Source organism: Argentina silus (assembly GCF_951799395.1).
Source record: "Argentina silus genome assembly, chromosome: 16".
Classification (NCBI taxonomy): Eukaryota; Metazoa; Chordata; class Actinopteri; order Argentiniformes; family Argentinidae; genus Argentina; species Argentina silus.
In genome coordinates this window covers 10,998,304-11,024,866 of record NC_139670.1, presented here as the reverse complement: position 1 = coordinate 11,024,866, position 26,563 = coordinate 10,998,304, and the positions used below count along the sequence as shown (strand labels likewise).

General features: G+C 42.2%; 1 protein-coding gene across 1 annotated transcript in view; it reads left to right on the top strand.

Annotated features, from left to right (window-relative positions):
* LOC310817332 (zinc finger protein 385C-like) overlaps nt 1-26,563 on the top strand; it is a gene marked incomplete at its 5' end in the record, with an annotated part of 31,352 nt that overhangs the window by 3,276 nt on the left and 1,513 nt on the right. The window contains 8 exons of the mRNA XM_083687871.1: nt 12,891-13,033; nt 14,254-14,361; nt 18,501-18,729; nt 22,208-22,564; nt 22,869-23,065; nt 23,971-24,069; nt 24,250-24,336; nt 26,109-26,563. The exon at nt 26,109-26,563 is cut by the window's right edge and continues 1,513 nt beyond it. Coding sequence (XP_083543997.1) covers nt 12,891-13,033; nt 14,254-14,361; nt 18,501-18,729; nt 22,208-22,564; nt 22,869-23,065; nt 23,971-24,069; nt 24,250-24,336; nt 26,109-26,342 — 1,454 coding nt within the window. The 3' untranslated portion in view covers nt 26,343-26,563. The remainder of the gene's footprint in view (nt 1-12,890; nt 13,034-14,253; nt 14,362-18,500; nt 18,730-22,207; nt 22,565-22,868; nt 23,066-23,970; nt 24,070-24,249; nt 24,337-26,108) is intronic.

The following is a 26,563-nucleotide window of genomic DNA, read 5'->3' as shown; positions in this document are numbered from 1 at the left end:
CTGTGCCTAATAATGCTTTCTCTTGCGGTGTCTCCCCCATGGGAGAACCAGACCCTTTTATTTGCCTTAATGAAGTGAGTGCTCAAATGAAAGTGATTTTAATAGGACGTTTTCCCGCCGGGGGACATTTCAAAGGAATATGATGAAAACGTTCGGTCTCCCACCATATTCCCTCCTTCCACTCTCAAACAGTCAACAACAGAACCACTGTAGAGCTATAGCACTATGACTACTCTAGAAAATACAACAAATATTTTGGGGAGATACTTTTCAGTCAGTGACATCTTTTCAGGAACAGTGATGTTGCGGAGGTGGGGGTGACAGGTAGCCTCACGGTTCGGCCGGTCAGTAAAAAGGTTGCTGGTTTGATCCCCGGTGCTAATGGAGGGGCATGAACCGGATGTGAGCAGGTGACTGGAGGGTTTCTGGCATCACATCCAAGGTGTCTTCCACTGCTGATGTGCCCTTGCCTTGAGCAAGGCACTTTACCCCCAACCCCTCCAGGGGGCGCTGTACTGCGACCCTGTGCTCTGACCCTCTCTGTGTGTGTATGCATATATGTACAAACTATGTGTGTGTATCTCGTGTGGGTGGGGGGGGGGGGGGATATGCACATAGATGAATATCTGTTGAGTTATGTATTGTATTATGGGGCCTCTGGAAGGCGAACTGTTTGCCAGCAATGTTTTACTAGATGAGTGATGTAGCAACATAAAACCTCAGTATCAGTATAAACAGTTTTTATACAAAGAATATTCACCATAAGAAAAACCCCAAAGATCAGAAACACTCTCCAGGAGGTAGGCGTGAATATGTCAGAGACTACCATCCTCAGAATACATCACCAGCTGAACTACTGAGGCTTCACTGTAAGGTGCAAAACACAAGCTGTCCTCAAAAAGGATGGTCAGGTTACAGTTTGCTAAAAAGTACCTAAAAGGCCTGCAGCGGTCTGGAGAAAAGCCAAAAGAAGACAAAATGCTTCATTTACTTTTGCAAGGCACTGTACATACATTCACACAAGACACACAAACCCATACACTGTAGGTTGTCGGAGATGGAGCAATGCTGGCAGCTGGCACTGGGGGCACAGCTGGGTTGGTAGTCTCCTTGGCAGGGCTGTGGACGGTTCACTGACCCTGACACCGTGATGCCAACTGACAGCGAAGAGCAGGGCCCGAAAGATGGAGAGAAGGAGCCCATGGAAGAGAGGGAAGAAAGAGATGGGAGAGAGGGTGGCAATAATTTGATTGACCAGAGTGGAGGATAGTTTTTGAAGTAATGAGGGAAAGAACATAGACCTCTCTTTTGCTCGTTCCTGATAATAATAGCAGTTATAGTGTGTGTGTGTGTGTGTGTGTGTGTGTGTGTGTGTGTGTGTGTGTGTGTGTGTGTGTGTGTGTGTGTGTGTGTGTGTGTGTGTGTGTGTGTGTGTGTGTGTGTGTGTGTGTGAGCGAGACAAAAGAGCTAGACAAAAGAGCAGGCGAGTTGGGTCATCAAATTACCATGCCAACAGCAGACACGAAATCAGACAACACAACAATTATTGCAGTGACAATCATCACCTCTTCCTAGATTGCCTGGAAGCACAGGTAATTTACACAGTAAATTGTGTGCCTTTACTAAAGCTTCTCTTTAGTGATGGGAAATCTATAATTCTCGGAGATAAAGCTGCACTGCTATTCAAAGAAGTGAGACTGTATTGGGTGACTCATTTTCTCCACAAGGTGCCACTTCAAAGCAGACACACTGACACACACACACACACACACACACACACACACACATACACACACACACACACACACACACACACACACACACAGTGTAACTTGTGTGGCACGGGAACTGTGCGGAGCTGTGAAATAGGACATCTATCAGCTGGAATTTGTGTCATCTGGCCTACTTTCACATTCAGCCATTTTTAAGAGCTCACTTGATCTGTCAAAATGGCCATTCTGACAGTCCATGCCCCAGGGTGTAGGGAGAGTTCGCGTGGTTGTGTTTAGCATGGCTTTTGGCCTGCAGTGAGCAGTGTGTTCGTTGGAGTGAGAGAGAGAGAGTGTGTGTGTGTGTGTGGTGTGTGTGAGTGTGTGTGTGTGCACGAAGGTGCATATGTTTCTGTGTGTTTGAGAGAGTGCACATGTGGGCAACAAGAGTCCTCTCCCTCCCTCTCTCTTCTCTTTCTCTCCCTCCTTAGTCTCTCCATCTGGCCTTTCATCCTGTTTCTTACAACTGACCTTGTCCATATGGCTGTTCCAGACAACCTCAACCATTCATGACATCCTCTGATTTCCATACATCAGGATTTTACATTAGTTTGGAATCACTTACACACACACACACACACACACACACACACACGTTTACATAACTACTGTATGAGCAGTCAGAGATGCTAAACCACTGTGAAGTTGTCCAGTCTTGGTGAGTCGTGCAGAGTGCTATTCACCTTGGGGGCATCTTTGCAGATTCATTTTAATCCCAGTGGCTTGAAATCACGTATTAAACTGTCAGTGTCTGTCAGTGTTGGACTCCTGGGTGCGGTTATGCGGGTCGACACGAAGCAAGAGAGAAACACACAGGGTGAACCCCCCCCCCATCTCATATTGGTCAATCCAAATCCACCATCTAGTACTTCAGATTACCACAAGCCATTCAGTCAGTTTCATGAATGCTGGGACAGTTGGTATAATTTCTGCACTGACAAGCTCTTGAGGCTTATCCTGCATTGTAGAAGCTATACATGCTCCATGAAGCACATAGCCATCCGACATTTTCCTTCCTCATTATTTAGGTATAAATCAACTGTATATAAATCTAGTAGACATCAACTAAATCTCTCTAGACACAGCGCATGGAAGTGTTGCATGAGGTTATGACACATTTGCCCCAAATAAGCCTGCTCCCATGGTAACTATCACTTTTTACCAAGAGGAAAGGGGATGAGCACATGTAAGAGTTTTACTGATCCTCTGTTGTTGTGTTTTTTTTTGCTGAAGTGCCCTACACTGACATTCATGACTAGGACAGGTTGTATGTTGTGTAATGCTTTTGAAAGTAACAAGACTTTACAGTGTAGCAGATGTGAATCTGCTAATCATCGCCTGATGACATCACCCCCCAGAGGCTTGTAAATTCAATCCCAACTCTTACTGTTGGAACCATAGATTTTAATATGATTTATTCTCCCTAACTCGCTGAAGTTGATTCAGTGTCAATGTAATATGGTCCCAAAACAGTGTTTGTGTGTAAATAACACAGTGGCGAAAGAGGCTATCCTCAGTAGGAACTGGTATGCTTAGAATGTTTTTGTTGGCACTCAACTAACGTGGGTGAACACAGTCTCTCTCTGAGACACACACACACACACACACACACACACACGCACGCACGCGCACACACACACACACACACGCACACACACACACACACACACACACACACACATATACAGTATGTATATATATACATACATACATACACACACACACACACACACACACACACACACACACACACACACACACACACACACACACACACATACATATACATATATATATATACACACAAACACCCTGTAATTGCTGTACTTTCCAGTCTTTTCTGTCTCAGTCGATTCTGTACCGGATTCTTGTATCAGCTACCTTCATTGTACCAGCTGTATTGTTGCTGCAAGAGATAGATTTGGCACAATTCTGTATTACATTCATAGAATTAAATACCAGAAGCTTGCCTTTGTGTGGATGTGCCACAGTAATGTAAGGGGTTAGCTAGTGGCTACAGCTCTTGTCTTCTCAGGTGTGCTGGCCAAGACTCTTTGAAAAGGCCTCTGTGGTTTCCAAACACATGCATCTTCCTTTCAGACAGTTATTTGGGGATGTCAAAGGACTTGTGAAGCAGTACATTGGTATATGTTATGCAGCTATTGTATCTGGAAGGGAAATTACACTTGATAGTCATTATGGGTATATGCAGGTGTGAAGCCTGGAAAGAAAAATAATTAATTGTGAGAGCCTGGACGAGGGGAGGGAGAGAGAGAGGGGAAACAGTTGGAGCTGCCCCCCCCCCTCCCTCCCTCTCTCTCTATCTCCCCCTGTGGGCACCCTGATCAGTGGAGCATGCAGCTTTTAATTTAGGCGCATATGTATCATTCTTCTGAGCTGCATCAGATTGGAGCAGCAGAGATGTGTCATTGACTGAGACAAGACTGCCACTGAGGGAAGCAGAAGGGAAGAGGCTGCTCCTTTGGACTCTTTCTTTTGGAGCACTTTACTCTTTTCTCTGGTGAATTGCTTGTAGGAAATATTTGATTCAACGAGACACAGCTGAAAAGAGAAAAGAAGATAAACTCATTGCACGCTGCCATGATGTTAGGTAAGTATTGTTAACTGTAAAAGTCTGCCATGATGTTAGATAAGTATTGTTAACTGTAAAAGTCTTGAAGTGTTTACATGCGTTCTGAAGTGTTGTGTGTCTTGAGAATTGTTATTGAAACGCTCAGTGAAGTCAATTTAGGCTATTAGTCAATTTAGACCAAAAGAAGTTGTCAATTATACTACAAATATTGTTTCACGGTCTAAAACGTTGTACTTTTAGTAATAGTGTCCTGACAGTTACCATGTGTGATGTGCATCTGAGGATTGACTTTTCTGCCTTTAGCACCCGTGTCCGACTACGGACACATTTCGGAAGATAGGCTTTAAGCACTGTAGTCTCAAACACAACTTGGTATGCCATGTTGTTATGTAGACTTAAAATAAAGCTTTTTTTTGTTGTTGTTGTGAGAACAACCGAGAAGTATGTATTTTCTTTCATAGACGTGGTGTCCCTTTACTTCAATAGGATGAACAGACAAGATACAGTACCACTAGATTACTATACTGTAGGCAATAATGGTGCCTTGCTTATTCACGCCTCTGCACAATTACACATTCTGCTGCCTGTCTGACATTGAAATACATTTATTTCATGTTTTTCCCACTACTCTAAACAGCCTACTGAAAGAAACATTCTAAATATTTTCGGAATATGTGAAAATTGTGCCGGGGGATAAATGCTTTTTTAAGGCTCATCTCCTGGGAAATACCTATGTGTCCCTGATTAGCGACTATAAGTGTAGACTGCAGTATAAATGATAATAGTACTGTAGTTTTATTCGATTGTTCGAGTTCCAGTCTGTTGATTGCTATAGTCCATCTTGTATTTCTATTTAAATATTTGAATATATGTTATGTACAGTAAGCCTTTGCTGTCCTATTTTATTTTCAACTCTAACTACTATAGGCCTATAGGTGTATATTGAATAATATCAGCTAGCAGCACAATGCCGTGATGGGAATATTGTATTACTGTACATGGTGGTATTGCCAAAGCCCCACAAATCCACTAAGGGAAGATTAGGGAGATCAAAGAGAGGCAGTTGGAGAGGAGATAGCGCCGTAGTTGCCTTGTGGCGATGCTGCAGATGATTTTTTTCTCTCTTGCAAGTATCACTTTGAGGTTGTGACACTGACACGCACACTAAATAGAAATCCTTGTAAAGCGATGTGACAAAGTGTGAAAACCCAGAATAGGGAACATGTCTCAACGATGTGAATGTTCTGGCTTCTCTATGCTTATTGAAAAGGTATCTCTTGTGCGCCCTTGTGACTCATTTCCTCTTAACCTTGCTTTCCAGCCCACTTTAACTCTCCAGAAGACTTTTTGTCAACACTTTCTATGAAGCCTATATGCATAATGCTTTATACATGTACTCATAATGCACTATGAGTAATAATGCAGTACAAATATAGTTATCGACACATAATTACATATAACAAAACTCCTTATGCATCATAAGAATAATCATAATAACTTATAATGTACATAATACATGTACTTATAATAGTGTTTCATAATTGCCGATCACTTTTTCCTCAAGGATCACACTGCATAATAATGTCCATGAGTGTGATGCATTTCTAACATCTTTGTCAATGACCAGCACATCATTGTTATACTGCATCATAATCATTGTTATGGTGTTATAACATACTTATAAGCCACTATAAAGTCATCTTTGATTGCTTTAGGTAGATAACAGGCCTAATGATCATATTGAATGATGAACATAGGCCTAACGTACCAGCCTATTTAATTCTGTCCTCTTCACTGACATATTATTTTCCCTTGTGTTTTCACACACAGTATGTGGCACCTTAAGAGTTCAATCAAACACCCCTTGTTCACCGCCTTTCCCTTGCTGCAGGACACGTTACTGAGACTGACGGCCCCCATCAGTCATAGCAGAGTGATGACAGCATGGGCTTGATTAGCTTGTCTGATAATGGCACTGGGAGCTGGCACACAGACAGGCATGTCTGATAACCCCCCTGGGACGTGCATATGTTACACCCACCAGCGTGTTAGACAATGGAGCTGGTGCTGCTGAGAGAAGTGTTAGTGCTAGCTAGAAAAGATGATAGGAGATGTGCGGGTGTAGGAGTGAGCTGGTCATTCGGGGCACTCCTACACCCTTGATATGCACTTTTCCTGTCAGCCAATTACTATGGGAGTGATTGGTCGAACAACAACAAAAAGTTGGTTCAAAGTTACTTTGCGAGTTTGAGGTGATTTGGCCACAAATGTTGAACTTTTTTTGTTTGTTTTTCTTCCTACTGTCTCAATAAGGAAAATGTGCAGAATGTGGAATTACACTGTCCATAAACAAATAGTATAATGTGCAGTATTTCTGGGTTGTGATGTATTCTACTGTGCAGGAAATACTAGATTTTTGTGTATTTTACAGGAATCCATACAGGTCACAGAAAGATAGCATAGTGAACATTTAATTATGCAAGCTTTGAAAATCGAGGACATTTCTATTCAATTTCACTAAAGAGAGATGAGACAGTCTACATTTGTCATGGTACTCTGTTGCAAAAAGAGCATTTGCTCTGTCAAGACAGTTCTTTTTCTGCCTCAGAAACATGTCGTAGGACTCTGGAGGGCTTTGCCAGTGATATAATTCCCTGCATTGGGCTCTGAATTAGAAAGTTAGCTCTGCTTCTTCTGAATGACTCTCGACATCAAGCTGTGACAAAATGGTCTGCGTTAAGTGAAAAGTGTTTAATCTATTTGGATGTCTTTCCTCCTCCTGTGTTGCCATGAAAGTCAGAATACGTAGCTTGACTTGCTACATTGTAGCTTGCAAGATTTGAGATTTTGTGATTTGACTGTAACATCCTTTTATTAGTCCTGTGCTGGGTGGACACCTGCTCTGAGTGCATGATGCCGTTTTTAATGAGTTTTTGCGCTGCTGAGAATCTGTCTTTCCCTTGTGAAACGTGGTGACAGACAGATACAAGCTCTCAAATTCTAACTAAAGGATGATTGTCCACATCCCTAGGACACACACACACACACACACACACACACACACACACACACACACACACACACACACACCCAGTCAGCCATAGGATTCACACATTGGTATCTGCCAAAGTGCTGACTTGACGGATCATTTTTCATGCCACAGAATGCAATGAAGTGCCATGACATCCAAGCGGAAATTTCTAAATCTGTTTAAATATGCAGGCTTCCGCAGAGGTGACATCCTCAAAAATGTTGACAGCATGCCTCAGCTCTCTCTTTGACTTAGGATTAATGTAATACACTGTAATACACTGTTCTATGCAATACACCTTATACAATTGCAGTTCCTATGCTGCTAAATAATGCTACTAATTATGATATTTGCTTTAAATATTGTTTTTAAGCCATTTTTTGTTCGTAGTGGCTACCGGTATGAAAGCATATTTTGATATTGCCCACTATTCCTCTAGTAGTTACTTTGTTGCTACTTACTTATTCAACCAACGTACTACTAACTACTCAGTTTCATTGAGTTGGTGTGGCCTTCAGTGTTGCAGCAGGTACATGTAATGCATTTACTTTTAATATTCATGCCAGGTTAGCTATGGATTGAATCCTACCGTAATATTTAAAAAAAGAAGAAAAAAAGGTCCCGACTCTTTGTCAAGGTTAGAGTTAGGTATAGATTTACGATTGGTTAAGGGTTAGAGTTAGGGGAGAGGTATGAGTTGAGGTAGAGATAGACTTAGCCAATGGTATCGCCAATCCATGAATTGGTCAGCAAAAAATACATGGTCAGGAATTGTTAAGTTTAAGGTAAAGGTTTGGTTAGGTATACATTTACGATTGGTTATGGTGAGGCTTAAGGTTAGAATTAAAGTTAGGGATAGCATTACAGTCTAACTGGACGAGCAGCTTATGGGAATTCAAAAACGTGATCATATCTCTAGCCACAGCCTTTTTTGTTTTGGTCTCTGCCCTTGGCCTCTTACTCTATTGCCCCATCCCAGCAAACACTGCCATTTTGTTACTACCTAGTGACAACCTGCTGATATTGGTGGGGGCAATATTGTAAGAAGGTAGTGTTACAAACCAGCCTACCATCAGACCTAAAACAACCATGGCTTGGTTATCTAGGGGAAAACAGGCTAACTAACATTAACTAGTAACATTTACAACCTAACTGCGTGAGGACAGTATCAATGTGAAAGTGTGTGTGTGTGTGTGTGTGTGTGTGTGTGTGTGTGTGTGTGTGTGTGTGTGTGTGTGTGTGTGTGTGTGTGTGTGTGTGTGTGTGTGTGTGTGTGTGTGTGTGTGTGTCGGTCAAGCCCCAGAGTGACATGCACTCACCTGAGTACTCCAACTTCTGCTTTCAGACCAACGTTGACACTTTCTTGGTCGGCCAGCTCCAGCATGTTTGTTCAGTTTTTACTTCAAAATAATGGTGGTAAACTATATACAAAACAGGTTAACAGTGGGTTGTCATTATGTTACATTGGCACCGACTTTACCACAACTTTAACTGTAAAGTTACAAGATACAAACTGTTTGCTGGGATGTATAAAAACATATTACAGAAGACTCTTATCCCATAATAACTAGCCGTCTGGTTTAATGAACAGCTTTTAAAGCTAATGGCAGATCAGCATCCTGAATTGCCAGCCTCCAAAGCTGTTAGAGGACACTTCAAACCGCTCTGCTTGCCACTCTCCGATTCCTACTCGAGCTCAGAGGAACATTAACAGTATGAATGCCTCTAATTGGGAAGTACGTGAAGCAGATAAAGACACAGCACAGACGGACGTGCAATATGTTTGGTGGCACATCGGCCATGCACCGTTCAATGGGGTGATTGACCCTGCCTTATCTCAATCGGTACAGATGGTGCCAGTTTATTTTTAGTGGGTATTAAAAGGTCCTCTCATTCAGAAGGTCCTACAGCTCTGCTATGCTGAATTCACCCATCAGTCTGTAATGCACCAAAACAGTTTGCTGTATAGCTATCTTTATCAATGGTTTAGAATGCAAAACTGCTCCGAGCCACAGGTCTCATAATCTTTTGTTAACCCCTGTATAATTTCTGTATATTTTTGTAATGTAAATGACAACCACCAGATTTTACTCTTGTTTACTGCAGTTTGCTCTGGTCTGATTTGTTCCAGTTTCCGTGGTAAACAAGCTCCCCTGTAAATACAAGCATGACAAGCATGATTCAAACGCTATGTTAATTGTAGACAGTGGCCTACTTTCTCCTGTCATGTTGTTGATTGTTGGAGACAAACAAATAGCTATATATGCACATGTTAAGTGTGTCTTTGTCACTGTTTAAATTGGTGGGTCACGACTTTTCATATCAAGATGTACATTCAAGACTTGCTCTAAAAGGAAACAGGCTTTCACAGATTGCCCTGCTGGTTCACTGACTCTAGGACACCAGCAGTGGATTTGACCTTGAACAATTCAATGTATGTTTTAGTATGCTGCTGTGAAAATGTGCCCAAAGCGCCAGAATTTAAAATAGGACAGATTACCATGGAGAGCCTGAACTATACTAGATGCTGCCCTGCAGGAAAATATTCTCACTATGATTTTGGGTTGCTGGCTGCTTGCATGAGTGTGGAAAGTGACATAGCAATAGAGAATTTGACTATCGGCAGCCAGTTGTAAATAAATGATTTATTCAAGACCACACAGTACAGGGGGTGTTTTAAGCCATAAAATAAAAGAAAGGTTCCACTCTTCCACCGTCTATAGGGAAACTCCTTTTACTCTGCGGCAGCTGGTAGTGCTTGTCTAATGGATACTAACACCTCTTCCCAAGCCTATCACGAATAGGCCTCTGCCCGTTGTCTGTACCAAGCAGAAAATGGCATCATCATTATTGCATAAGCACAGTACAGTAACTGCTTTTATGCCTTGGCTAAGGAAAGCCTTCCTAATATCCCCGGTGCCCAAAGAAATGTGATGGGCTAGAAAATTCAGCTATATGTCCTCATTATCTGACCATACGCTTTGCAAGATTAGCAGCGACCGCGATTGACGAGGGACACATCGTTACAACAGTCTAAGGCGTCTTTCAATGATTCACCCACCCTTTAAAATGTCAGAGTCCTTAATCCTGTCTCTGCAGACGTTCCAATTTAATTGCACCATTTTTCAGTCATAATTCGGCATCATTCATGCAAATAGAGAAATGACTGTGATGAGGATAATGACTTTTCCATCGTTGATACTTCAGAGTCGGTTGTGTTTCTCATGGGAATAATACAGTACCACTGAGTGTTTTCTCTGGCTGTAGACATATGTCGGTGAGAGACATTCTAATTTTCTGTTGTAATTGGAGGCGGACAAATAATGGCACAAACGGGGAGAACTAGGTGATGCTCCTCCTGATTGTGTGTTTGGCCCCAGGGCAAGATGGCCACTCAGGTGGTGAAAAGCAGCTGTTCCCTTCCTCTGGAGCTCCCTAGTGCCATATAAAGCACTCGGAAAACTTCCCAGCATTGGCCAAAATGTACATACATAAAAGTTTTATTTGGTTGCTCTGTGGTTTGTTAGAATAACAAGAACTAAGGGATATAAAAGAGACTATTTATGGCCAACGTTCAAGCTGCAAGACCTTCCAGGCAAATCTCAATGATACAGAGCACTGCTTCAAATAGAGGAGTAGTATAGATGCTCTGTGGCTCTCAAAATTAATCTTAGATTATGAACAAGCTGTCATTTTGTCGGTTCATGAGAAAAAGACTCAGAGAAGAGCTTTAATTCCTGATCCCATCCGAAACCCATATTTGCATTTTGTCTTTACTCATATAGATTCTGCAAACACAGCATGTAACGGCTTAGTTTCAAGTTTCTCACTTTGTAGTTGTATGTTGTGTCATGTTTAATGTAATTTTAGCTCTTGTACCCTCTTTGCATATCCTTAATTCATTTCAATGTGCACATTGTAGTAATGTACTGAAATGACGACTTAAGCAATGAAAGAATATCAAAACAGTGATTTCAAATTAAGAGTCCTTCTGTGATTGATGTTTCAAAGCTCCAGCATACATAAGATCTTCAAGACACTTTGAAAGGATTGGAATGCTTTTGTTACACTTTCAGTCTGAGTGAAAACAACAATGACTAACTGAGGAAGATGATCCTGACGGATGGTGTCAGCATTGGAATCACTCAAAATGTTCTTCTGAAGCCCTATGACTCTTATTCCCTGCGATGAAAGGCCACTTGCCTATTCACTCTCAAAAGAACTAATTTCTCTCTTTCATGATCACTATGATGTTGAGTTACCCAAAGACTAACCCTAGAAATAGTGATTAAGCCTCTCCTTGAGTTTTCAGTGTGCCATAATCTCTTCGACTCATAATCCTGTATCCCCCCCTCTATGAACAGAATCATTGCAGTTGTCAATGCTCCCATCATCCATGACATCATCAATGATATTTTCCCTCAGTGAAGTCGAAGTCAGTGTGGAGAAAGAGAGAGAAACGGTTTACCATAATCAACCAGTTAGCACCAAAGAGGGTGAAAAATGCTACAAATGGGCTTTCTCAAGTCACTACTCGGTGTCAACTGCTGGAGTGCCAAATCAAAATCCTGAATCTAAAATGTGTGGTTTCTAATCACATCACACTTCAGCTTCTATTAATGCAAACCAGTAAAATTCATTTTAAAAGGCTTATTGTTTCTAGAAGCATATATCTTGTAGCTAGGTATGCCTGATAACAATTACACCATTGTTCTCTACCGTTTCTACCGTTATTGGCGATACCAGTTGTTGCATGTTACTATTTCTTGCCCTGCTTCTTTTAGGGACTTAGTCCCTATAAGATAAATGAGATCCATTTCTGATTTGTGTGAGAGAGAGGGAGTCTGAAAGTCATACTGACAGGCAGATTAAGCACAGCACCCATAGACTCCCTCTGCTGCTCTATCACACACTCAATCACACACACACACACACACACACACACACACACACACACACACACACACACACACACACACACACACACACACACAAAACACACACACACACAAAACACACACACTTGCTCACAGACACTTTTGGGCAAATCTATCTCCTCTATCGTACTCACTTTTAGACAGGCCCCTGCCAAGGAAAAAATTGCATTTCGCCCAAGGTTTTCTCAGTGGTTTTGTCATCTTTAGCCCCTACTCTTTCAACCAAGCCTCTGGGCCACCCTGGATTTGAATTAAATATGGCAACCATAGTGTAGTAATAATACCATTATCGGTGGTGTAATAACTATATAAATGGTGTAATAACTGTATGAAGAAAATATTTTGATTGATTGAGGATTTTATCACCATTATCCATCTTAGCGGTGGTGTTTTACCACCTAGGAAAAGCAGTGGGAGCATGTTTTCTACCAATATGTTTCCTTACCACTGAAGATGTCAACAGGCACTGAACCTTACTAAACCACACAGATCCGCATGCATAAGATGGTGCACAAGGAAATTAAAATAGATCCCTATGTGTCCTCTATCTGACCCTCCAGGTACCCTATCCCAGGTCAACCCCCTCCTGGCATCCCTGTCCCCCCCAGGACGGCCCCTCCAGCCCCAGCTCGACCTCAAACACTTCCTGCCCCTCCGCGTCAGTGGATCCACCCCGCTCAGTCTCTTTCCCAATTTCAACACGGTGAGCCACTCAAATAAGTGACACACACACACGCACACACACACACACACACACACACTCACACACACACACACACACACACACACACACACTCACACACACGCACCCTCATTAGTTCTTAGTTCCAGCCAGGGAATCATACAGTACGTCACTCCACTCACCAGTAGAAAATCTCGTTTTGAGAAGCACATTTTGGTAACACTTTACTTAGTGCATTATAGCACATTATATGTCTTGTTATAAGCATGTATGACTGTTATATATTATAATATCTTATATTATCTATAATGATCTTGAGCTATTATTACCCATTTTTCCTCTGTCGAAAAAAAAATATTTTACAGTAGATAGACATATTACGATATATTATAAATACATTATAAGGCATCATACATGCCTATAATGAGTTATAAGGTGTTATATAAATGATATATGAGGTGTGCACAGGACATTGTTTTTCAGCTCCAAAAGTTGATATACAGCATCACTGGAGGAGGCCTGTAACACTGTGTACATAACGGCTCCACACATACTGTATCTTGCCACTCACCACCATCGTCTGCTGTTCAAGATGTTACAGTCAGGAGAAGGCAATGTTATAGCACGTTCAGATAGAGATGTATTGCCTGTAGGTAATGATTCATTGTCTTGAATAAAAGATTACAATTTGAACTATCTGCAGTGTTATAAATATTGCACCCAAATGCACCCTTTGGAATAAGCCCCAGATGTTTGAGGTTGATAAGACATCAACACCATTCAAATTCTAACAAGCTCCACCACATTCTGTAGCAATGGAGAACTGATAAATGGTTGATTAGTTCATGTACAGTGGTACACAACTTCAGTGACACTTTGTATGATGGTTTTCTGGTGTATGACATCTCTGGAACAATAAATTATACGAATGGATCAATCCAGAGAGTTCAGTTTAATTCAACCTGATTAAATGCAGAAAAATGTCAATAAAATGTCAATAAAATATGAAAACTGTGTGAATAGTTCTGAATGTTTTTGCAAGGCACTTACTCTCTCCTCAACAGGTGGTCATTGTAAATAAGAATTTGTTCTTAATTGCTAAATAAAATCAAGGTGAAATAAAACATCTTGTCTGTGCAACACAACCGGGTTTGGTTTATCAGATGTGAGTGTGTCGTGGTGGGGTGGGGTGTGAGTAATGGTTGTGTTTGTGTTCTCTTTTGGTGTTTTGTCTGCACCAGATGGACCCGGTCCAGAAGGCGGTCATCAACCACACGTTTGGCGTGGCCCAGCCCAAGAAGAAACAGATCATCTCCTGCAACATCTGTCACCTCCGCTTCAACTCCACCGTAAGTCAGCTCCGCTAGGCTCAATCTGGTCCCCACGACAGGATCATCTATCATCCTTCATCATATGTGTGTGTGTGCGTGCTTGCGTGCATGCATGCGTCGTGTGTGTGTGTGTGTGTGTGTGTGTGTGTGTGTGTGTGTGTGTGTGTGTGTTTAGCAATAATGTTCAATGTTCAGTAATAGTGTGTGGACAAGCTTTTGCAGTGTGTTTGTGTGTGTGTGTGTGTGTGTGTGTGTGTGTGTGTGTGTGTGTGTGTGTGTGTGTGTGTGTGTGTGTGTGTGTGTGTTTACTCCAGTTCATGTATCACTGTGTGTTTGTTGTCCACTTATCAGCAACTGTCAAAAGACAGAGGTTGCCGTCCGTCTATCTTTGCAGGTGTCATAAATCCCCTCATATAAGATCCACAATACACACACACACACGCACACACGCACACACACACACACACGCACACACACACTCACACACAAAGTGAGCACACAAAGGCACATGGACACTAGAAATAATTGCATCTTTGGCTCAAGCTCAATGGATGGAGGAGACGGTTGACGTAAGGACTATGAGACTATTTAACAGGTCATGAGAATCTTTCCTCTTTCCTATTTTCTTTTGATTTGCATTTGAAATCCTTAGATATGGAGACATTGCAAGACATCTCTCTTCTGGATAAAAGCAGAAAGACCGGATAGGATGAAGTTACCTTCAGACACATATCTAAAGTCAGTTTTATGCTTAGCCTTAGGGCAACTTTCTACCCAGAGAAAGAATTATACATGAGTAATGCTTTACTCTATCAAGCCTGTTACCTTCAAGTCAATCAGCAGACTCAAATTCCATCAGCTTTTTACTCAAGATTCCTCTACCATCTGACAATACCCAATTCACAGAAGAAATCAGTTATCAGTTATCAACCCATAGTTTCTTTTGAGTATTTCTCAGAATTTATATTCATTGGGGTTGTTTCATTCCTTTGGCTTTATTTTCTATATATTTGCATTTATATAGTTAGGGGGAAACTAACAGAATTAGAATGAGAGTCTTATTTTTATTTTTTCTGTATTAACCTGGCGATAAGCAGGGCCTTGACTGCCCCCCCCCCCACCCCCCCACCACCCCCCCCCCCTCTCTCTCTCTCTCTCTCTCCAGTTCAGTTTACCATGTCCATGAGTGTTTGGATGTTAAATGTAATATGAATATGTTCTTTTTTTCACAAAATGCATGGACTACCACACTCCTAAACGTTTAGGGTGTCCTAAAAGCGAGATGGTTAGCTAACGTGTTCTCTCCCCTGTCCGTATGCTTGCAGCCGAGTCGTCAGCGCTGAATGAACCAGGAAGTGGACTACGTGAGTTCAGGCATGCGCCAGTGACAGGCGGTGAGGTTAGACCCCAGACAGGGTCAGTTAGGGTCTCGTACCAGTTGCCCAACCCGATATTGATCTGTATATCCTATTCATAGGCACTTGTACTTAAAAGGATCAGATATATAAGCATAATATGGTTATTTTTTCCACCTTGCCATGCTGTTGGATGTACCTATCCAAATGGTCAATGTACAAAAGTGCCAAGGGGGAGTTGGGCAAGCATCTCTAGTTCAGTTCAGGAGACATCTCAGCCACGCTGAATGGTTATTGCCTATTGGTATTCAACGTATCCAGGGTCCATGTAGCTCTGGTCCAGGGCCAAGTATGGCATGCTAATGTTCAGCAAAATAATCGGTTCTCTTCTCATTTCGTATTTTGGAGAAATTACACACTTGTACATACGAAGAATAGGTTGTCAGCAGTCTATCGACATCAGTACTTTGGTGAGTAACAAACGTATATATTGAATATAGTCACTAAAGAATTTACCTTTAGACAAGAGACCAACAACATTTGGTATTGAGTGCAACAGAGCGTTTGTAGGCACAGCATTAGCATGACATACTAGGCCTGGACCTGGACCAGAGCTAAGGTCCATGCACACACACACACACCCCTGATTTGCCCTGATGTCATGATCTTTATGTATGTTTGGTATGCTGGGCTGGAGGCTAGGTGTTGAAGGGGAGGCATGGACTTCAAATATATGCACATCATTTCTGAGTTTCCGACCTCTAGGATGTTGGAAAGAGCACTGGGCATGTGCAGTGGGCATATATTAATTGCATTCCCATAAACCGAAATGGCAGCCATGTCGTTTGCTGCTAGTGTCTGAATATTTGTGTCCTGTTGGATAAATAATCTGACAGCTTCAGTAAAATGGACTGTATTTATGAACTGTATTTTCAATATGCCTTCTCTTTGCAACATTGAATCAAACACAACCATGAAACCCTGTTACAGGGGTCTCTTGTTTTGATATCCTCTTGTTTTGATATCCATTATGCATGAGGCCCAATCAAGTATAGGATGATACTTTTATCTTGCACTCAGGAGATGCAAACACTCTGAGTATGGAAAGTACTCTGTATTGACAGCTCTATGCCAATTTTGTGATTTTGCATTTCCTGAAGGAGGTTGTGTATGATCAGTGTCTGTGTGTGGGGGTACTGTGTTTCTTTATATTGTAGCCTATGTATGGATACCTCTGTGTAAGCTCTCTGGTGTGTGTTTTTTTTCTTCCTGTGTCTGTTGTCAATTTACTGGTACACCGAGATGCACCAAAACCTTTATTTTGATATTTCAGGCCATTTTTTAATTTATAAAAATAGGTATGTTTTGGAGTAACCATGAGACCAGGGTTATGATTAGTTTGTTAAGCCTGGGGAAATCCTTTACAGAAAGAAGCTATAAAAGGGTGGAAATCCGTTTGAATTGATTTGACGCCTACATGTCAAACCAATCAAATACCTTGCTTTCTGAAATTGTATTCAATGTTGCAAGCTAGCATAGGCAGCAACTCTCTGCAAAATAGTCCTACCCGGTCGGAAAAGATGACGTTCATAACAACAAGCAACCATTCTACAGGCATGTGGGGGAGGGTTCTTGGAATTTAACATCCAACAAAGTTGCGGGCACATTCTCTTTTTTTGCAGGTTTCCCAAAATTGTATTTATTGCTGTGTGTGTGTATGAATATCTATTCATATATATTTGAATGGCATCTTACTTACCTTAACACATCTCTCACTTACTGGAGATGTGTTATTTCTGTGTACCATTGCACAATATCAAATATTGGACTAGAAATGTGTCACAAATACTGCATCTATTAGCTTTACCTCACATCTCATCCCAAAAAGAACAAGACCCTGCTGTGGTTTCGCTGGGGGTTGTTGATCTTTTGACAGTGTTTCCTTGAAACATGGATTGTTGAGTGGTAAAGCTTAAAGCATCCATGTACAGTAGTACTAGATGTTTGTTTGGGATTGGGATTTCAAAGCGCTTAACATTGTTTGGGGGATAACTCATGCTACGACCAATGTGTAATCCCTATTTGGGAGGTGTGTAGAGTCAGAGTGAAATGGGTGGAGGACATTTTGTGTCAGAATGTTCATCACCAGAGGACAAATGAGTCAAGCGACTTGCCATAGGATCCTCTGAATGTGTTTCAGTACGTCTCAGTCCACTTTGGTATGCCTCAAGGAATCAGTTGTGATGATATGATACTCCCCTCTAACTCAAGGGTATAATCTGATCATTTTACAGAATGTCATGGAAGCATGAGAAACCAAGGCAGTGTTTAACCATGTCTAGAGATTATGAAATTATGTTATGGTCTCATTTGACCATTTTGCTTTTATGAGTTATGACAGAGTTGGGTGCCAATGCCGTTACAATTCCATAAAACTCGGCTGAATGAATTTTCACCTCCAAGTCATTATCTGACTGAAATTCAAGTGGAATTGAATACCGCTCTGGTTGATGATAACTTGACTTTTGTCTGCAGTATCACACGGTACCTCACATTGGTCACCAACCCGGGTCAGGAGAGAACTAAAAGGATGTGCAGGCTTTTGCTCCAGCCAAGCACAAACACACCTGATATAACTAATCACCAAGACCTTGCTCACTTGTGTATGTAAGTGCTGCGATGGAACAAAATCTGAACACCCTGTTATAGCTCTCCTGGGCCAGGGTTGGAGAAGGCCATCGCTGTAGCTCTTGATAACATGATGCTCCTCATTTCCGTCTCTTTGTCTCATTATATCTACAGAACCAGGCAGAGGCCCACTACAAGGGTCACAAACATGCCCGCAAACTGAAGGCCATGGACGTCCAGAGGAACCGACATCGGAGCCGGGCCTCAAACACAGGGAGGGAGAGAGAGAGAGAGAGGGAGAGGGAGAGGGAGAGGGAGAGGGAGAGGGAGAGGGGGAAGAAAGGAGTTTCAATGTCAGAGACCCTACCAGCACTGATGGACACCAATCTCACAAATGGAATAGGTATATAACACAGGCTCTGTTTGAATCTCTTCTTTCTATTTAAATGCATCTCCCTTTCCTTTCCTCCTTGAAGTAATTGCTGGTATTTTTTATTTATTTTGTAACCCTTATTTAACTAGAACAAGCCCATTGAGACACAAAGTCTCTTTTGCAAAGGAGACCTGGCCAAGAACACAGCAGCAGTCAATACAACATTACAACATTTAAAACATACAATAGAATCAGCACAACAACATGATCCGGCCTACAGAAAACATTTACACTCCTCCTCAATAGAGTTTGCATCAGAGTTTTAAATTAATTTAGGGGCACTAGTAAATCTAGGTGAAGCATACCTTTCAGACTATTCCATGCCTCTGGTGCACAATATAAAAAGGCAGTCTTACCTAACTCGGTAACAGCCCTAGGAACTTTTAAGTAGAAACCATCAAGTAGACTGTGTCTGGTAATTGCTCATTGAGGACAGCAGGCTACAGAGGTATAGAGTTTACCCAGAAGGGCTTTGTATATCAACACCATGTAGCTGTCTGTGCGTGTAAAGCGAGTTCCAGCCCACCATATGCTACAAGGTGCAATGGTGGGTGAGTGACTTGGCATTTGTAACAAAGCGCAAGGATGCATGATAAACTGAGTCTAATCTCTGTAAAATAGAAGAGGCTGAATACATTTCAAATAAGTCACCATAATCCATTACAGAAAGAAAAGTGGCTTGGACAAGCTTCTTTCTAGCCTCAAACGGAAAGCAAGCCTAAAACCCAATTTAATTATAATCTTGTGAGGAAGCTTAAACTTTAAGCTTCCTCACAAGATTAGCCAAACTGTATTAATGTTGTATGACAGCGTATCATCCAACCATATACCTAGGTATTTGTGCGATGACACCTTTTCAATAGATGTGCCCCCAGATGTGAAAATGCAGTATCTCTATAAATACTATAAAAAAATCTATTCACTTGACATTACTTTACAAAGCACTAATGCACAGAGCAAAAGTAGACAGTAATAATGAGAGCAAGCAAAAGAATGGGGGGGCAGAAGAAGAGGAAGTAGGAGAGAGAGGAAACTCCCATTCACACCGATGAGTGTACCGTACCTAGAAATTTAGTGGGTTATTTGTGGGGAGGGTTTAGTGTGAATGGGTCTCTCCACTCAGTTCCTCCCCAGCAATTGCCAAGCTCGGGACCTCGTACGAAACCCACTCATTTAGTGGGTCCGACTCGGTGTGAATGAGACAAACCAAAGAATGTAACATCAAACAGAAACTTTCAATCCTTGCTATGCAAAGACCTAGCTCTTGTATCTTTGGTGTAAATTGTACTGACCTACTAAATTGCTGGGTCGAACTGTTGAATGTGTGAATGTGTACAATGTGTACCCCACTAATCTTGAACCTAGGTTATTCCTCAGTAATTCGGTATGAATGGGACTAATGAGAGCAGAGAGAGACAACGAGAGGTTGAAATGGCCCACAGTATTAAGTGAAGCTCTGTTAATAAACATAGTAGAAGGTTGCAGGTATTGATCCTGTGCTTGCTTTCAATTTATCCCAGCTTTCACAAATCCACTGTGCTCTCAAGCTGCCAGGAACCAGTCTCCACCTGTCAGTTGTTAGATTTACTGTGGTGGAGAAACACAGTATGATGATCATAATTAATGGGAGAATCACACTGTCACACTGGATTGATTGTATCAATTGTTGCCATAAATATTAACAATTGTTGCAATATTTCAGGATATACAGTTAGGTCCGGAAATATTTGGACAGTGACACAATTTTCATAATTTTGGCTCTGTGCGCCACCACAATGGATTTGAAATAAAACAATTGAGATGCAATTGAAGTGCAGACTTTCAGCTTTAATTCAAGGGGTTGAACAAAAATATTGTATGAAACGTTTAGGAATTGCAACCATTTTTATACGCAGTCCCCTATTTTCAGGGGCTCAAATGTAATTGGACAAATTAACATAGTCATAAATAAAATGTTCATTTTTAATACTTTGTCGAGAATCCTTTGCAGGCAATGACTGCCTGAAGTCTGCAGGTATTAAGCAAGTCTGGAACCCATGGACATCACCAAATGCTGGGTTTTCTCCTTTCTGGCCTTTACTGCAGCTGTCTTCAGTTGTTGTTTGTTCGTGGGCCTTTAGTTTTGTCTTTAGCAAGTGAAATGCATGCTCGATCAGGTTGAGATCAGGTGATTGACTCAGCCATTGCAGAATATTCCACTTCTTTGCCTTAAAAAACTCCTAGGTTGCTTTCGCAATATGTTTTGGGTCATTGCCCATCTGTACTGTGATGCGCCGTCCAATCAACTTTGCTGAATTTGGCTGAATCTGAGCAGACAGTATATCCCTAAACACTTCAGGACTCATCCGGCTGCTTCTGTCTTCTGTCACATCATTAATAAACACTAGTGACCCAGTGCCATTGGAAGCCATGCATGCCCATGCCATCACACTGCCTCCACCATGTTTTATAGATGATGTGGTATGCTTCGGACCATGAGCAGTTCCAAGCCTTCTCCATACTTTTTTCTTCCCATCATGCTGGTACAGGTTGATCTTAGTTTCATCTGTCCAAAGAATGCTGTTCCAGAACTGGGCTGGCTTTTTTAGATGTTTTTTGGCAAAGTCTAATCTGGCCTTTCTATTCTTGAGGCTTATGAATGATTTGCACCTTGTGGTGAACCCTCTGTATTTGCTCTCGTAAAGTCTTCTCTTTATGGTAGACTTGGATAATGATATGTCTACCTCCTGGAGAGTGTTCTTCACTTGGCTAGATGTTGTGAAGGGGTTTTTCTTTATCATGTGAAGGATCCTGTGATCATCCACCACTGTTGTCTTCCGTGGACATTCAGGCCTTTTTGTGTTTTTGTGTCACCAGTGCGTTCTTTTTCTCTCAGAATGTATCAAACTGTTGATTTGGCCACTCTTAATGTTGCTGCTATCTCTCTGATGGATTTTTTTGCTTTTGGAGCGTATGGATGGCCTGTTTCAACTTGCATTGAGAGCTCCTTTGACCACATGTTGTGCGTTAACAGCAACAGCTTCCAAATGCAAATGCTACACTTGGAATCAACTCAGACCTTTTACCTGCTTAATTGATAAAGAAATAACAAAGGAATAGCCCACACCTGTCCATGAAACTGCTTTTGAGTCAGTTGTCCAATTACTTTTGTTGTGTCAAAGTCCAAATATATATGGACCTAACTGTATACCATACGCTGACAATGACAGTTTCAGGTAATGACTGGTTCAGGTAGTTTTCTAATACAGTTATTCCCAATTAGTGGGATAAAACCAGGGGCAGGAAAAATCTACTTCTGATCTTGATCTGATCTGACTTGATCAATTGATGGTGGAACTCCCTCTATATTGTATTTCCCCCTATATAACCCTAACACCTGTTTGTATAGTATGTATGTGAACTGTATGTATATACTGTATGTGTCTTATATCTCCCTTTCTCTGCTCAGGCCTGTTCTCATCTCCTCAGCCTCCCAGGCTGAGGCTGGAGGACACCCAGGGGACCTCACCCACGCCCGTCTCCGAGACCTCATCCCTGGACGCGTCTATCCTCCTCTCCCCGCAGGTGTCCCCTGCCTCCCAGCTCTCTGAACTCATGTCTGACAGTAGTGCCATGGAGGGCCCCAGTCCCAGCCCTGGCCCTGACTCTGACCCCCTGGAGCCCCTCAAGGGCCAGGGAGAGCCACTAGGACCAGGAGAGGAAGAGGCCAAGGAGGGTAAAAAGAGCCCCACCAAGGAGCACCTCCACTGTCCCATGTGCAAAATCACAGTCAACTCCTCTTCCCAACTGGTAGCCCACTACAGTGGTAGGCCTACATACTGCACTGCACTGTCAATATGGCTCCTTTGGCTCTGCTCTGCAAGTAAATACTGTTCACATGCTAACGTATGATTGAATAAACATACTAGTGATTCCACATGTCAATTTTTTATTTATTTTTATTTATGAACTGACTGAGAGAAAACTGAAATTAATTATTAGCTGACTGACATGTAACTCATTTGCACCCTTTTGGCTAGATTGTTATTTACTGTAAAAGGGATGATGTGCTCTCATAACCTACCATGTTAGGATAAACATTGAACCCATTTCTCTATGGGTTAACCCAGGCTCCAAACACAAGCTGATGTTAGAAGGCCAGGCCGGTGGGCAGACACGGCGCAGGGGCAAGGTAATGTCATCACCCAGAGTCACCTGCAGGACCAAGCAGCCAATCAGCAGCAAGAGCAGGGTGGGCGTGGCCTACCAGCTATTCCACTGCAAGGTGTGTGAGGTGTCTGTGAATTCTGAGACGCAGCTCAAACAGGTGAGTGTAAGAGAGGACCCACATGGAAAAGATTTATAAAAAGTCTATAGGAAACATATATGTTGTATATGGAACTTACAAGTAATGCTAAACACTTACTAAATTAATGGTAGATTCTAGTCATGTCTGACATATATGCGTTGAGCAATTTGTAGACATACAGAAAATGAATCACCTATTGGATAAAAACATATGCAATACATGTGAGGTCTCCCACATAGAAAAGTTTGTGAAAATGCAATAAGATTTCTATACTGTATGGAACTTGTAAGCAAGGAAGGTAGTTAGTTAAATGTAAGATTTTGCCAGGCAAGTGAGATTTTGCTCCTCTCATCGCAAAATAATGTCTAAATCACAATTTAACTTTCCAAAAGTTGTGTCGGTGTACATTTATGGGACTTTAAGAACTGCTTCAAAGTTCGGTAATGGAATGACCCTCAAATCTCCCTGGGTTTTTCCCCAAAACTGTTAAATATCTGCTCCAATTTAACATTCAAAGAGTGGGCTGTTAGCGATCACATGATACCTTGAGTTTAAAAATATCTATTTCACTACTGACCTATGAGGACAACTCAGGGTAAGATGATATTTCACCTAAATAGGCTGAAACATCCTTTAAGCTAAAGCCCTGAAATTAGCATAAGGTGCTAGTGCTATAGCATGACGTCACTCATTCATATCTATCACTGTCTGACACAAGACACCAAACACAGTGAGCAAGATTGCACTCGTTGGCAAGAGTGAACAAATGCTCTCCATAGACTGCCGCATTTCCCTGCATTTGAAATGTATAACATTTTGGTTTGTGTTGTTGCCAGAGTTATATGTTGCTTTTTTTGCCAGTTATGGATATAATGTAATAATAATGTATAATGTGTTAACCCAGTTTGTTTTTATCCTCCCAGCACATGAGCAGCAGAAGGCACAAAGACCGTTTGGCAGGAAAGCCCCCGAAGCCAAAGTTCAGCCCTTACACCAAAATTCAGCCTAACCCTGTTTTAGCGGTGAGTGTTTACCACACAAACAAAAAACACAGATACACACACACACACACACACACACACACACGGTACTTTAACTCCCCCTCCTGCCCTGTCATACCCCCTCCGAGTCAAAAAAGCATGCACCCAAACCAAACCTCTTACTTTCGCCCAATCCCCCCGTTTTTTCTCTCCTCTCTGCAGAGCGTGAGATGGAGTGGCTTCCCGTTTGGGGGGGTAACCTCGGCCATGGGGAAATTGGCCAGCCACTTCAGCACTTTCACCCCTCAGGTGAGGGCATGGGCCAGAGGCAGGGTCTACCAGGGGTCACAGTGGGCCCTATGAGGGCGACAGACAGGTCTACAACCAGGGACACATCCTGAAGGCGTGTCTTTAATCTTGGTCCTGGGGACCAACAGGGTTGGCAGGCTTTTGTTCCAGCCCAGCGCTAATATTCCTAATTCAACTAGTCATCAAGTCCTTGCTTAGCAGGATCAGGTGGGTTAGGTGGGTCCCAGGGACCAGGACTGAAGATTATTGGCAAGAGTTCATCCTAAAATCAATCTACAGTGCCCTCGTAATTATTGGGACAAGGGAAGCATATTTTCTTATTTTGGCTCTATACTCATCAAACATTTGGATTTAAAATCAAACAATTACTATGAAGTATAGATTCTCAGCTTTTATTTGAGGGTATTCGTGTGCATATCGGTTTTACTATTTAGAAATGACAATCATCTGTATTATGTGTTTGCTGGCAAAGAAAGCGATGAACAATTTCTTACAAAGCTAGCTAGATCATTTTAACTCGAAAACAATAACTGCAAACATAAATACAAGGAGAGACGTGTGCTTTCAGACAAAAGTCTACTTAGCTTGCTAACTAGCTATAACATTACAGCCAGCTGAATAAAGTAGCTGCAAAGAGGAAAGAGACAAACTGTCAATCAAAGTTGCCAGGAACATGCACAGACAGTCCTATCAGTCTGCTGGATTTAGAAACTGTGGTTAGCTACTTGTTGTCTATTTTTGACCATTTTGATTATAAACAATTGTAGTAAGTAACTTAACTTCTGGCCAGAAATGACTTGATATGGAAATAAAGACCGCTGTACCTTTAATGACAATACAAAGGCAAACAGATTCCCACAGCCAAAGGTCTCTGTCTACCATCTGTGGGGTTAATGCATGTAGCGCTTTCATGCATGTCATGGCTGATTGCTGAGAAGGGCTATGTCTGGGAGTCTTCACCATCACAAAAATAAACACTCAAAAATGGTGAGGCCAAATACACTGGCAGGCGCAAACAGATTTTCTCTCATACGCTCATATAAACATAGCCTCACACAGACACATATGGTCACACACACAGTACACATGACATTCACATTCATCAGTGTGTGTATACACACACACACACACACAAACACACACACACACACACACACACACACACAGGGCCACACAGGGTTTGTATTTGGCCAGCTGCTGGGTAGAGGCAGTGTCTCAGGCCCTAGTGACATTCTTGTCTGGTGTATTTAAGGCCAGTTTGTGAGGTTGCCAACAATCCACACCGGCTTTACACAGATTGATGGTGATTGACATTATATTCCTCCTCCGTCTAATATTGTGGTTAACTGGATAAGCATGAGCCTGTGTGAAAATATATTACTGTAATTAATTGAAATAGTTTCATGGCCACACTTGTATAGGCTTAAATAGAGAACACATACTTAGATGTTAGCATTGTTGGATTTACAGTCACTCTAAAAACTCAATAGAAAAGGCTTTATGAAGCTTATAAAGGCTTATTGCATGGGTATTTAAATCCTGGCCTTGAGCTCCGCAGCAGCCCTGCTAGTTTTCATTCTTCCCCTCTCATAAGGGATTGATTCAGACGTGCAGACGCCAGGTGTATGGTGTGGATTTTATGACCAATCAGTGACATTAATCAATCAACACTGGCAGTGCTGTAGACCTCAAGGCTCCAGACTTGAATACCCCTGCTTTGTTGAAATTGAGACACCTAATGCAACCAGGGATCCTATCTTCTCTACTTCCAGACCAAACTGGCCCTGCAGAAACAGCTGTCCAAAACCTTGCCCGCAGGTTTCTTGGCCAGCCACCTGAACCCGGCCACCCTGTGCACCATGGCCACCAACCCCCTTTCCCTCCGCCATCCGCCGGGCCCCCACACCGCCATCATCCAAACACCTCTTCTTAGTCCCGCACTCTTCAGGCCCGCCCCAGGGCCCCTGAGGGCCACACACGCTCCATTCATCTTCTCACCGTACTAGCCTAGCCTGGACTAGCCTCACCTGGACTGAACAAGCCCTAGCCGAGCCAGGGCCATCTTAGTCTGGTCTAGCCTGGATGTGCTTGGCCTTGACAAGTCTTAGCCTGACCTGGACTAAACCCTGGCCTGGACTAGCTTATTTTAGCTGAACCTGAACTAGCCTAGCCCAAGCCAAGCATAAACGAAGGCCCTGAGTGAATAGCCACACTACAACACTACTAT